Genomic DNA, 13,503 nt, shown 5'->3' with positions numbered 1-13,503 from the left:
ATCCTATGATAAATTTAGACCAATTGAGTAAGAGTTGTTTTTCCAACCCCACCTAAGTCAATCTCAACAATCTTCTTTTTAGCATCTTCTCGCCCATACACTTTTGGTTCAACAATTATGGAGCTGGTTTGGTGTCATTCTGCTACTTCAATTTGGTTTTGCCGAGAAGTATTACCTTCACGTAGAAGAAACTTGTTCTTCCTTGTAATACCTTTTAACCTCTTATCAATTTGAGCCATATGGTAGTAAAGTATGGGGTAAATGGATAAAGTGCTTAATAATTTTCTAACAAAAAGAACACTCTTTTAAACATTTCATCAAAGGAATATACATATACAAAGTAAAATATGGTTATAAGAGATACAAAGAAACTTCTACATTTTTTACTTCCTACATTGTGAATATTATAGAGTACATATGTGCAATTTGACTAATAGAATACAGTTATCAACATCTATGGAACTATGTACTATCTTCTGAGGATGAAATTTAACTAATGCAGACTTCACTTTCTTCTGCCAAACCAATTCTCACATGTGCTCAGTTTCTCCGGCTGGTTCAGATGAAATCACGGATTCATTATTCTCGTCCAATTCTTGGTCCGTCGCTTCGTTATTGTTCATCATACTAGATTCTCTTAATGTATCATCAGAATTAATGGTTTCTTCAGTGACCATTGGTGGCGAAGCGATGTCGCCACCTTTGTCCAACCGTTCCTTTTCTATATGATTGTTAACGGCTTGATTTGAGTCACTTTGAAAATTGTTATCTTCTTTTGAGCTATGATTTTCGGCTTCATTTTCATTCAAGTCGCCGTGTTTTCCTTCAAAATCTTCAGCAGAGTTTGTGTTTACTGTTTCAAAGTTGATAAACGGTTCCATGCTAGTCTCTTCTGTCAATGATGCCTGAGATTTTTCTTCATTCTCTGTGTGAATTCTCGAGGACGATTCTACCATTGGAGATACCAATTGCACCTATTCAATTCCATAGGAAAAATGTTCTCTATAAGTGAAATGGCTATCAACTAAAATAGATAAAAAACAAAAAACAAAAACCTACCATAACTAACGACGGAGAATTATCCAAGTCTCGGTTATGTGATTCGACATTTGAATCGTCCACAGAAAGCTGAATATTCTGAGACATTGAATCGAGGGAACGTTCGTGGTTTACTGTTTCTTGTGTCACGTCCTCTATATCAGATTGTTGAGTACCTGTGTGTATCTCTTGATCTGCTACCATCGTATGTGGTATATGCAATACATATGTTGGTGATGACGATGGCGATGATGAACTTGTTATAGTTGAGATTTCATCAGGTCCTTCTTGTCGCGTAACCGATGCACCAGACTTTTCATTGTCGTGCTCGTGCTCGTGCTCATGCTCAATGGCTTCTGAGTCATTCACTTCATTGCTAATTTGTTCCTTGTGTGTTAAGTCATTAGGTGATTCTTGTCGCGTAACCGATGCACCAGACTTTTCATTGTCGTGCTCAGTGGCTTCTTCTGAGTCATTCACTTCATTGCTAATTTGTTCCTTGTATGTTAAGTCATTAGGTGCTTCTTGTCGCGTAACCGATGCACCAGACTTTTCATTGTCGTGCTCATGCTCGTGATCGTGCTCATGCTCAATGGCTTCTGAGTCATTCACTTCATTGCTAATTTGTTCCTTGTGTGTTAAGTCATTAGGTGATTCTTGTCGCGTAACCGATGCACCAGACTTTTCATTGTCGTGCTCAGTGGCTTCTTCTGAGTCATTCACTTCATTGCTAATTTGTTCCTTGTATGTTAAGTCATTAGGTGCTTCTTGTCGCGTAACCGATGCACCAGACTTTTCATTGTCGTGCTCATGCTCGTGCTCATGCTCAATGGCTTCTGAGTCATTCACTTCATTGCTAATTTGTTCCTCGTGTGTTAAGTCATTAGGTGCTTCTTGTCGCGTAACCGATGCACCAGACTTTTCATTATCGTGCTCAGTGGCTTCTTCTAAGTCATTCACTTCATTGCTAATTTGTTCCTTGTTTGTTAAGTTATCTGTCTGGTTACATTCCTACAAAAAAAATCCGTAATTTTCAAATTTAAATTCACAAAACGTCTTATTATCGACCTCAATTTATTAACAAATATAGTATCATAAAAATGACTCACCTCAATTTATTAACAAATATAGTATCATAAAAATGACTCACCTCTACTTCGTCTGAAAGCATTTCATGTGCTGACTTATTAACACGAGTATCCATCAACCTCATCAACCGCTTCCAACGCGCTAACACGTCTGAAGAATATTGCGATACACTAATTTTTCTCGCATTACCAAAGATGTTATGATCCCTACGCGCTGTATAAGTTGGAGTATCATCACGTAGGTCAGATCTCGGAGACCTAAAACTCAATTCACCTCCATTTTCTTCATCAAGATTTCGCAAAGAAAAGGACGAAGAACCAATGTCCCTCCAATTGTTCGGCTCTAAAATATCAGGATCACAACTTTCATTTGCACCCCACATGTCGTCATGACAGTCATCGACCGTTAGTGTTGGTGAACCAATTTCAGAAAACTCAACTTGTAAATCAGAAGCTAAGGACACCGATGGCGTATGACGGATTAGTCCATTTGTAACTAACATGTTTTCATTGCTCTTTAAGACAGGAATGGAAAGAGATTCATACAAAGAATCATTTATATTAGTAACATTAGTAGTAGACAATGGAAAATCAAGAAACTCTTCTTGAGGATTAGGAGGCAAAGCTATAACTCCTTCGATACTTGTTATTGTTGGATCATTGTTGTCTACTTCCTCACATTCCATGCCAACCATATCAATTTTGCATTTTCCTTTCTCCTCGTGTGTGGTTTCACTTCCTTCTAAGGAGTTTAACTTTTCAAGATCTTCATGATTTGACAAACCTTCATAAGCAATATACATTCGATTATTTATAGAATTTATTTACTCAAAGCGGAGAAATAGAAGAAAAAAAGTGTTTATCACCTGAAAGCCTTCGAACTCTTGAACTCGGTAGTCTATGCTCTCTAACTTGAAGAAGGTCATGTTTAGGTTCTAAAGGCATGTCACTTGTGAATTCATGATCCAAAATATCCCCTTTGAGATTTGGTTTCTCCTCGAAAGGTTCATAAGGAATATCAAACGGACTTCTCAAAGCAGATGGAGCGGAACCTGGCATTTCTATATCCTCAAAATATCTCGGAGAATCAAAAGGGTCCATTCTTGCAACAAGCAATGGTGAAATTTGGCCTGGTGTAATTGATTCTATATCAATTAAACCATTCTCAATCTCCAAATTCAACTGTTTTCTTGCCCTTCTTCTAGCTATAAGACTCTCCAACCTTTTGTTTCTTTCCATCTCACAAATTCCAAGATCCATTAGCTTTTTTTGATCATCCTCTTTAAGTTCTACACCTTTATTGTTACCACTACTACTATCCTCTATTGCCTTTTTCTCCTCTTCCGTTTTTTCTGTGTTCATCTCTTGACAATCATAATAACTTGTGTTACAAGTAACAAGGTCAGCTATTGAAGGTTGGGTGGCATGTAATGTTTGTTTTAGAGGAACATCAACTTTTTTTGATGTAAACTTAGAATCGAAATAAGGATCTATCTCTTTGTCGAAAAATCTTACTCCCGATATAATCTCTGTATTCTTTTTAGTGAATTCATTTCGAAACACTGCCGATAAATTCTTAGCTTTTTGTTCTAAATCACCGTACACATCCAATTTCTTCCCCGTGAAATTTCTCCTTCTACTCGTTGCATTTTGTGATGGATACTTATAAAGCATTCCGCGTCTATCTTTCGTGTAAACATTAGGTAGATTCTTCGCTTCAACCCTTTTTTCACTTTCCTTTTTCTCAACACATTTTAGAAATGGTTGCTCAGAACTCCAAAAGATGGTAACCAAAATTGCGGTAAATATAATAAATGGAGACAAGAAAACCAACAAATTGTATATACAAGAGAGAAATATATACATGATGAAGAAGACTAACATAGCACCTGAAATTTTTGGATGCTTTTTCATTAAAGCATAGCTTCTTTCAATTGAAAGATGAAGAACTTTGAAGAAATGAAGTTTAATGTCCCTTGAATTCAAACCCATCTTTGATTCTATGAATGTATGTACAAAGAATAAACTATGATGCATTAATCACACGTGACAACCTTATTATATGGAGTATTCAAATGGAGGGTATTTTAATTAGCCATAGCCATATTCAAAAAAGTAATTATAATCATCATAGTAATAATCAAAAGGGATTAACATTTTTGTTACAAGTCCCCATTGAAGAAACATTTAAAAGATGTGGCTATGAATTTGAAGCTAGAATTAAAAGTGTAACATGAAAATGTAATGAAGTGGTGTTCTAGGTGATGAACAAACTAGAAGATCAATAAAGGAAAATTGAAAAAGTATAAGTTAGTCAACATTTTCCCTAACAATGGTTAGCCATTGAAGTATAGCAATTTATCTCTTCTTTTTTTGGGAAGCTTTTTCTGTTGGCTGACAATTTCTTAAGACCTTTTAATTTAGAAATTTTGGTATGTGTTTCTCATCCATTTTGATAACCGAAAAACAAGGGACAAAATATATTTAAGAAGAAAAAAATAGTTTATATATTTTTTTGGATTAAATCATTTTTAATTAGAGGAAGCATATCTTATATAAGGTCAGACACCACAGTTTAACCATGATTGTCTATAATCTATATACTATTGAAGAAAAACATATACCATTACTCCTAATTTCTCCTTTGTCCCATTAATAATGATTAAGATTTGAGAAGAACTTTTTTGTATTCAAATTAATTTAATAAGTAATTACATAAGGTATACTTAATATATAGATTAAATATTATAATTATTCATTAGTGTAGAAACTAAATAAACATAAAACATGCATACACAAGCAACTTCAGGGTCTACAATAGATTGAACTATAAAATATTATAGGAATACTTTAATGAATCTAAGACAAAGGTTCAATAGTGATGTCGCTAATCTTAAAACACTTGTAAAAAGAGATAGATGACAAACACTCGTTGGCTTGTAATTCTTCCTTGGATTTTGTATGTCTTATATGTTATTCAAATAGGAAGAAGAGGTAATTTGCGACATTTGGTATTGATCGAGAATTATAACATATATATATAATGTGTTGGTCAATTAGATTTTTATTATTTTAAAATAGATCATCTTGACATCTACTCATATTGAGTCCATATCAATTAATTAAATATATACGGTACTTGCGGAAATACATTATAGGGGCCTTACTTCTTACTTGCCATGGACAAACAAAACCTCAATATGTGAATAAGAGATATCATTTCTAATTTTCTCTCTCTCTATTTATAGCTATAATGGTGTTCGTCATATTTAATTCATTGATTTTTATTGTTATTTCCTTTCACTTCCTTGTCACTCCTTTCATGGACTTTACCATTATGGTTGCTGCATCATTACACTAATTTATTGTCTTGTTCTTCTGTCTGGATCTCACCCGTACAACTCATATCCTAAATTTGTTTTATGAGTCAAAGCTTAATCAACCTCTTGCCTCAAAACCGAGGCAACCTTCTAGTTGGATGATTTTTCTCACACAACATACAACGACGAGCTAGTTAGTATGACTCCGGGTTGGTTTCACTCGATGAGCTCTAGAGGAAAGAAATATTTGACAACTCATAGTCCCTCAAGCATGAAGCATGTAGGGGCAAGATGATTAAGCAACATATTTGAAAGTTTACGGTCCCTCAAGCTTGAGGCTTGTAAGGGTGAAGTATATAAGCAATATATTTAACAATTTCACAATCTCTCAAGCATGATGCCGGTAGGGACACAATGATTATGGTAGGAAAGTTTTCAAGATTGTTGATCATATAAGATTAAGGACATGGTCAATCTAAACCATTTATTCAGAAAATATTGTTTGATTTACTAAGTGAAAAGATTTGGAAAGCCCTTTGAAATTCATTTTTTAAGTTGTGATGATTAATTTTATCTTAGGAATGATCTTTCAATTTGGACCATCCATTGATTTACATGTCTCCAAGTAGAGCTCTTGATTCTCTGTCATGCTAATTATGGTTATTATCCTATAGGGATGTGCGTTGTGATTTATAAATATCAGAACATTTTTCTCTCCTTTTCATCATTCTCTTGCATAACATGTGTTTCTCTTTATCATATTCGAGGTCGAGGTCCTCAACGCTATCAATGTCGTCCATTCTCAACTACATCCAAACAATCTAGCAGTTGTGAATGGATTCGAGATCCTCTATAGGGCTTTGAGAATTATGCCCACGGTTAGAATATTCATTTCTTTTTATGAAACAAAGGACGTTGACCAGGGTTGTTGGTTTCGGTAAGTGCATTTTCTTGTAGGGGCGTTTGACTGCTTACGGTTCTAATTAAAAAACCTTGAAGGATAAATTTGTTTGAGTTTGAGGAAATACTAACTCTCGATACATTTTTAGGAGGATGGAAAACATCGATTTCTGTTCTATTGGACGAGCGAGCTCGTGTCCATTACGGGTTATGACTTTGACAAACTTAGGGAGGAAGGTATATATGATGTCCAGTTTCTTGAGCAACTATGTGTCTTGAGTGTTAGAATATTGATGGATTATGAAGAATATAGACCAACGCTTGATAGTTATTTGTGTAAGTATTTTTTGTTTACTTGATTTCTCATTATTTATTTGTTCTTTTCTAACTATTTTGATGTTACTCTTTGTAGAAAAGATTGCTCCATTGTCGGTGTCTCAAAGGAAGGCAATGTTAAAGTTAGGAGAGGCGAAGGCAGAGCATTTAACCAAAAGAGTGACATTTTCGATTTGATGGGTTTCCAAGAAAAGGAAAATAGCGGAGGAGAGTTGAGTCATCCACACCACATACAGTTTTTTATGAAGCCAACCCACCATCTCCTAAATAAAAAATACAATGTTGATTTAGGGAAGATTCCAATTGACTTGGAGGTCCCTTGATATATAGATTTGGAGGGGGAGCTTTTCCCGAAGGCGGTATGGAGGATTCCTCCTACGGTGTTTCTCTTGTAACGCATTCTAAATATCAACATGAGCTCTCTTTTTTGGATAAAATTTTTATGGTGTGAGATTTTTTTATGAGAACTTGGATGCATCCGGTGATCATTATAACAAATAATATATTTTATGATAAAGCTTTCACATTAGTCAACCTAACATCTGAGGAATAATCCTTAAGCGCACCACGTTTAATTTTTTTAATTAAAAAATACAATTTATTCCTTCGATTATAGATAACAACCGATAGGAAAATTTGATAAGGGATCATATATCGAATCCCAACTCATGTTGTTTTTACTTTTTGTTTATTTTTCAATTGGCGTATTTTAAATTTTTTATTACTAAATCAATTAAAATAAACCATTCCCTTGTTTCTGTATTTTTACTTTTTATTCAACTAGCACATTTTTTATTTTTTATTTTATTTTAATTTATTTATTCCCTCAATTGTAAGTTTCAACCGAGAGGAAATATCATCTTTGTATTTCAAATAACGTTTTCTCTTTTTATTTTCATTTTAAATATATATATTCTCTCGGTTGGATTTTCCAACTGAGAGGAAATCTCAGCTTTGTGGTGCTTTTCTCTTCTTCTTTTTTTAAAATTTATCTATTCCATATTTTGCATGTATTTCTCAGAACTAGACTCACTCTAGCTTTCATTTAATTTTCAACACTCATTCTTATCTTCATTCTTCTGCGAAACTGAAAGGTCTCTAAGCAAAACATACCCTAGGAAACTTCATCTTCATCTTCTCCATTGAAATGCCCTAACGTATTTCTAAACATGCCTTCCATCATCATTTTCGAAACATCATCTCTTCCAACACAAATATGTTCTCGAAACATTATCTCTTCCAACACACGTACGTGCTTGAGACTTTATTTCCTTTCTTCAAACACAATTGAAGTACCAACGAAGCTTGAAACGAAGTAAAGGCAACCAAACTCGAACAAAGCTTCCTCCACCATTTTTGTATCTTTTTCATCACGTTTTTGGTACGTAACCCGCTTTATGCATGCACATAACTTGGAAACTTTAGTTTTTTTATCGTTGTGGATTTCTTATTGCTTATATATCATGTCCAGGAAAGTTACTTTATGTTATTTCTTTTATTCTGATTATGTTGATAAAATAGGAGATATGTTTTTCCTTTTTATTATTGATGTTGATAAAAATCCATGAAATTCTAGTAATAGACTATCGATGTCACACTGGATGTTATGACATCCAATTCTGCGTAGACAGGAATGATGCAGAAAGTAAATGTAAAAGGCAGTAAATAACACAGAGAATTGTTTACCCAGTTCGGTGACACACACACCTACGACTGGGGGCTACCAAGCCAGGGAGGAAATCCACTATAAGAGGTATTAATTCAGGACTTAAACCAACTGTTTAATCCTATCACTTAAGACCTACTCAATGCAATTTCAATCTAAACTAAGACCTGAGTTCCTACTCACTCCCCCTCAATCACAGCAGTGATTACAACCTTTAATAAGTTTAAAGTCAGTGGTGAAGTTATACTTCAAACAACTCTTGATTGTGCTTAAAAGCTTTAATCAAGAAACACAGCACTCACGCTTAAAAGCTTAGAGTGACACAACAATTACAACTCAATTGACACCCTAGTCCAATGCAATCATCTAGGTGATAATTGCTTGGCTCACAAATAAAACCTAATACAAGACACAATAAAAGTACAGCAAGGAAATACAATGATGTATTTAATTCTTCACACTTCAAATCTCTGAGTTGCTGAAAGTAGGTTTGCCATCCTTTTATAATGCAGCACTTGGGCCTTGTACTTGAATTTCCTAAAATTAAGGTTAAGCAAGTTAACCTAATTTCCACACATTAGGGTGCTAACAAATAGGCTATATGTTAGGTCTCTTAATTTTAGCATATCTGTTAGTTTCCTGGTTTTTAGCACAACTGTTAGATTCCTGAAAAACAACCTGAGATAAATACTGAAACAGAAAAACTAACTAGTCTACACTTTAGCATATGCTGTCAGGAATGTATGTCATAACATTCAGTTTGACATCCAGACACTAGGCTATATGCTAGGTCTCTTGCTCACCTGTTAATTTTCTGAAAAACAGCCTGAAATAAATACTGAACTATAACAGAAAAACTAACTAACCTATAATTCAGTATCTGTTGTCAGGGATGAATGTCATAACATTCAGTTTGACATTCAGTAAATCCTGTATTAGCTAATCCTGCAGCATACTACTTAAGCATGTCATGACATCAGTCAAGACATCTAAGTACAGTAAGTGTTTTAACACAAAATGCAGCCAATCAAAAACATCTACAAACTCCCCCTTTGGCAAATTTTTGGCTAAAATAACTTGGCATTACAACAGACTTCACAGCAGCAGAAAGCACACATCCAAGCAGAGAATCAAATTAGCTAATACACTTAGCAATCATAGAGGTTAAACTTCAAACAGCAGCAGCACAAGAGAAGATCAAGCAGCATCACAACAGCAACATAACCTCTTGTTTAGGGGACCTTCAATTTCCAAGAAATCTGTTGTCCTGGGGTACAAGGTGTTACTCCCCCTTTTTGTCAAAAATGTTGCCAAAGCAACACTTAATATTACAGACCAACACAAATAAAAATACAAGCAAATATCAGAAACACACACTTGATTTTACTTCACAGTTTCAATCAAGAATACACACTCTTGATCTTGCTTTACAGCTTTGATCAAGACGACACCCACTTGATCTTGCTTCACAGCTTTGATCAAGTAGACACACACTCTTGCTTCACAGCAGGTACAACCATATCAGATGCCATGACTTTCTGTATGACATCTTGAAACACTCCTGCATGGACATGTTGCAAGTGAAGTAACTATTATTTGTTGAACCATCAGAGCACACTTTCAATTGTTTAATAATTTGAAATATTAAACAGTACATTCCTAACATCCTTAGTTGCTATAATTCCTCAGAAAGACATATTCCCAACTTGCCCCTTAAATTTTCAAACTGAGTAGCATCCAAAGCCTTTGTAAATATGTCAGCAAGTTATAGTTCAGTTGCCACATGTTCCAAGGTAATCACTTTGTCTTCTACCAGATCTCTTATGAAGTGATGTCTAATGTCAATATGTTTGGTCCTACTGTATTGGATAGGATTCTTTGAAATATTGATGGCACTGAGATTGTCACAGAACAATGTCATGACATTCTAAGAGACATTGTACTCAGTCAGCATCTGTTTCATCCATACCAGTTGGGAACAACTGTTTCCAGCTGCTATGTACTCAGCTTCTGCAGTGGATAATGATACACAGTTCTGTTTCTTGCTGAACCACGATATGAGATTGTTTCCCGAGAAGCAACATCCTCCTGATGTGCTTTTTCTGTCATCAGCACTCCCAGCCCAATCAACATCATAATACCCAGATAAGATGGGCTCAGAGCCATGTGAGTATAGCATACCATAATCACAAGTTCCATTAATATATTTGAGAATCCTCGTAACTTGATTTAAGTGACTCACTTTGGGTTCTGCTTGGTATCTAGCATACACACCAACTGCATAGGCAATATCAGGTCTACTAGCAGTTAGATATAGTAGGCTACCTATCATGCTTCTATACAAGCATTGATCAACACTAGAACCTCCTTCATCTTTAGATAACTTTAAATGAGTAGGTGCAGGAGTTCGTTTGTGACTGGCATTATCCATACCAAACTTCTTAACTATGTTCTTGGCATATTTGCTTTGGGAGAGAAACATAGAATCTTCCATCTGGTTAACTTGCAGTCCAAGAAAATAAGTCAATTCCCCAACCAAACTCATTTCAAATTCAGATTGCATCTGGTTAACAAAATGTTTCACCATTTTATCTGACATTCCACCAAAGACAATATCATCCACATATATTTGGGCAATCATTATTTTTCCATTTTCATCCTTCACAAACAAAGTCTTATCTATCCCTCCTTTTCTGTAACCATTAGTAGTCAGAAATTCAGTCAGCCTCTCATACCAAGCCCTAGGAGCTTGCTTCAACCCATACAGAGCTTTCCTCAACTTGTACACATGTTTTGGTAGATTAGGATCACTGAACCCTTTAGGTTGTTCCACATAAACTTCTTCATTCAAGTAGCCATTTTAAAAGGCACTCTTCACATCCATTTGGAACAATTTGAACTTCAGAATGCAGGAAACACCTAACAACAACCTTATTGACTCAAGTCTTGCAACAGGTGCAAAAGTCTCATCAAAATCAACCCCTTCAACTTGAGTATACCCTTGTGCCACTAGTCTTGCTTTATTCCTAGTGATTACTCCTTTCTCATCAGACTTGTTCTTGTAAATCCACTTGGTACCAATGATGTTAGTCCCTTCAGGTCTTGGAACTAACTCATATACTTCATTCCTTTTAAACTGCTCCAGTTCATCTTGCATAGCATTGATCCAATATTCATCAGTTAGAGCTTCTTTCACATTTTTAGGCTCAACCTTGGATACAAAGCAGGAATTTGAGCTATTCTCCCGTGATCTGGTAATCACACCACTATTGGGATCTCCTATGATAAGATCCTTAGGGTAGTCTTTCTGAATCCTGATAGAAGGCACCTTGTTGGATGCTTCTAACTCAAGTTCAGGAGGAGTATCGTGCACATCTTCAATCTTGACTGGTATTTCTGTTGAAGTCTCAAGGAATGTTCCAACATCCTCTATGACATTGGATTCTTCATCTTTATTATCAACAATAACATTTATGGATTCCATCAGGACATTAGTTCTGGAGTTGAAAACTCTGTATGCTCTGCTGTTAGTAGAGTATCCCAGGAATATACCCTCATCACTATTGGGATCCATTTTTCTTCTCTGTTCACGATATGTAAGAATGTAACATTTGCTTCCAAAGATATGAAAGTACTTCATAGTAGGTTTTCTGCCTTTCCAGATTTCATACAGAGTGGAAGAGGTTCCCTTTCTCAAGGTAACTCTGTTGTGAACATAGCAGGCTGTATTCATAGCTTCAGCCCAAAAGTGCATAGGAAGCTTCTTTGCATGAATCATAGCTCTAGCAGACTCTTGAATAGTTCTGTTCTTCCTTTCAACTATTCCATTTTGCTGAGGAGTAATAGGTGAGGAAAACTCATGACTTATTCCTTCAAATGAGCAGAAATCTTCAAACTTGGAATTTTTAAACTCCCTTCCATGGTCACTTCTTATTCGGATAACACTACTATCCTTTTCTCTTTGGAGTCTTATGCATAGATCTTTGAAGACATCAAATGCATCTGATTTTTCTCTGATGAAGCTTATCCAAGTGTATCTGGAATGGTCATCAACAACCACATAAGCATATCTCTTCCCACAAAGACTTTCAACCTGCATAGGTCCCATTAAGTCCATGTGCAAAAGTTCCAGAGTTTTGGATGTTGTAGGATGTCCAAGCTTAGGATGTGACATCTTGGTTTGCTTGCCAACCTGACATTCTCCACAGACTTTTCCTTCATCAATAAGCAGCTTCGAGATTCCTCTAACTGCTTCCTTGGATATGATCTTCTTCATTCCTCTTAAATGAAGATGTTCAAGTCTTCTATGCCACAACATCACTTCCTATTCTTCCTTGGCTAAGGAGCACATTGAGGAGTAGTTTGAGACTTTAGGTTCCCATAGATAGTAGTTATCTTTGGATCTGGATCCTCTCATAACTTCCTTATTTTCTCCATTTTTCACAACACATTCTTCCTTAGTGAACTGTACATTGAAGCCTTGATCACATAGCTGGCTTATGCTGATGAGATTAGCAGTTAGTCCTTCTACTAACAACACATTATTCAGTTCTGGAACTCCAGGACTGTCCAGCTTACCAACACCTTTGATTTTTCCTTTAGATCCATCACCAAAGGGCACATAACTGGTAGTATGAGGTTGTATATCTACCAATAAGTTACTCATCCCAGTCATATGTCTTGAGCAGCCACTATCAAAATACCAGTCTTCTCTGGTAGATGCCCTTAGAGATGTGTGAGCTAATCTAGCAACCCATTGTTGTTTCTTGATAGGGGCATCATGCTTAGATGCCTTCTGCTTAGGTCTGACTTGAGGGGTCTGGTTAGGATAACCATGCAACCTGTAACTGAAGGGTTTTATGTGACCAAATCTACCACAGTAGTGGCATCTCCATCTTTGAAATTTCTTCTTTTGATGGTTAATCCTCCTGTTTCCCTGATGTTGTGACATTGGTTGTGACTTCTGCTTGATTTTCTGAACTTCAGCCTTTGAGCTTTTGAGTTCAGTTGAGGATTCCTTAACAAAGCCTAAACCAGACATGGTTCCTGATTTCTGTCCCACCTTTAGAATCTCTTCCAAAGTGTCAGTTCCTTTAATCAGCATTCTGATGGATTTTGTCATTTGATCTAGCTTAGAGGTCAGCAAGGTTATCTC

At 35.8% G+C, this 13,503-nt stretch overlaps 1 protein-coding gene across 1 annotated transcript; it reads right to left on the bottom strand.

Moving 5' to 3' along the window:
• Positions 1-530: 530 nt before the first annotated feature.
• On the bottom strand, positions 531-4,118 carry LOC127122333 (uncharacterized). The gene is made up of 4 exons (XM_051052684.1): positions 2,993-4,118; positions 2,189-2,910; positions 1,060-2,049; positions 531-974 (listed from the first exon to the last, which is right to left on the bottom strand). The coding sequence occupies exons 1-4, from the start codon at positions 4,116-4,118 to the stop codon at positions 531-533; spliced, it is 3,282 nt and encodes a 1,093-aa protein (XP_050908641.1).
• Positions 4,119-13,503: the final 9,385 nt, after the last annotated feature.

This window comes from Lathyrus oleraceus, chromosome 2 (genome assembly GCF_024323335.1).
Source record: "Lathyrus oleraceus cultivar Zhongwan6 chromosome 2, CAAS_Psat_ZW6_1.0, whole genome shotgun sequence".
In the NCBI taxonomy this organism is placed as follows: domain Eukaryota; kingdom Viridiplantae; phylum Streptophyta; class Magnoliopsida; order Fabales; family Fabaceae; genus Lathyrus; species Lathyrus oleraceus.
Note: the sequence above shows the minus strand (reverse complement) of the source record. Positions and strands in the feature narration are given on the sequence as shown.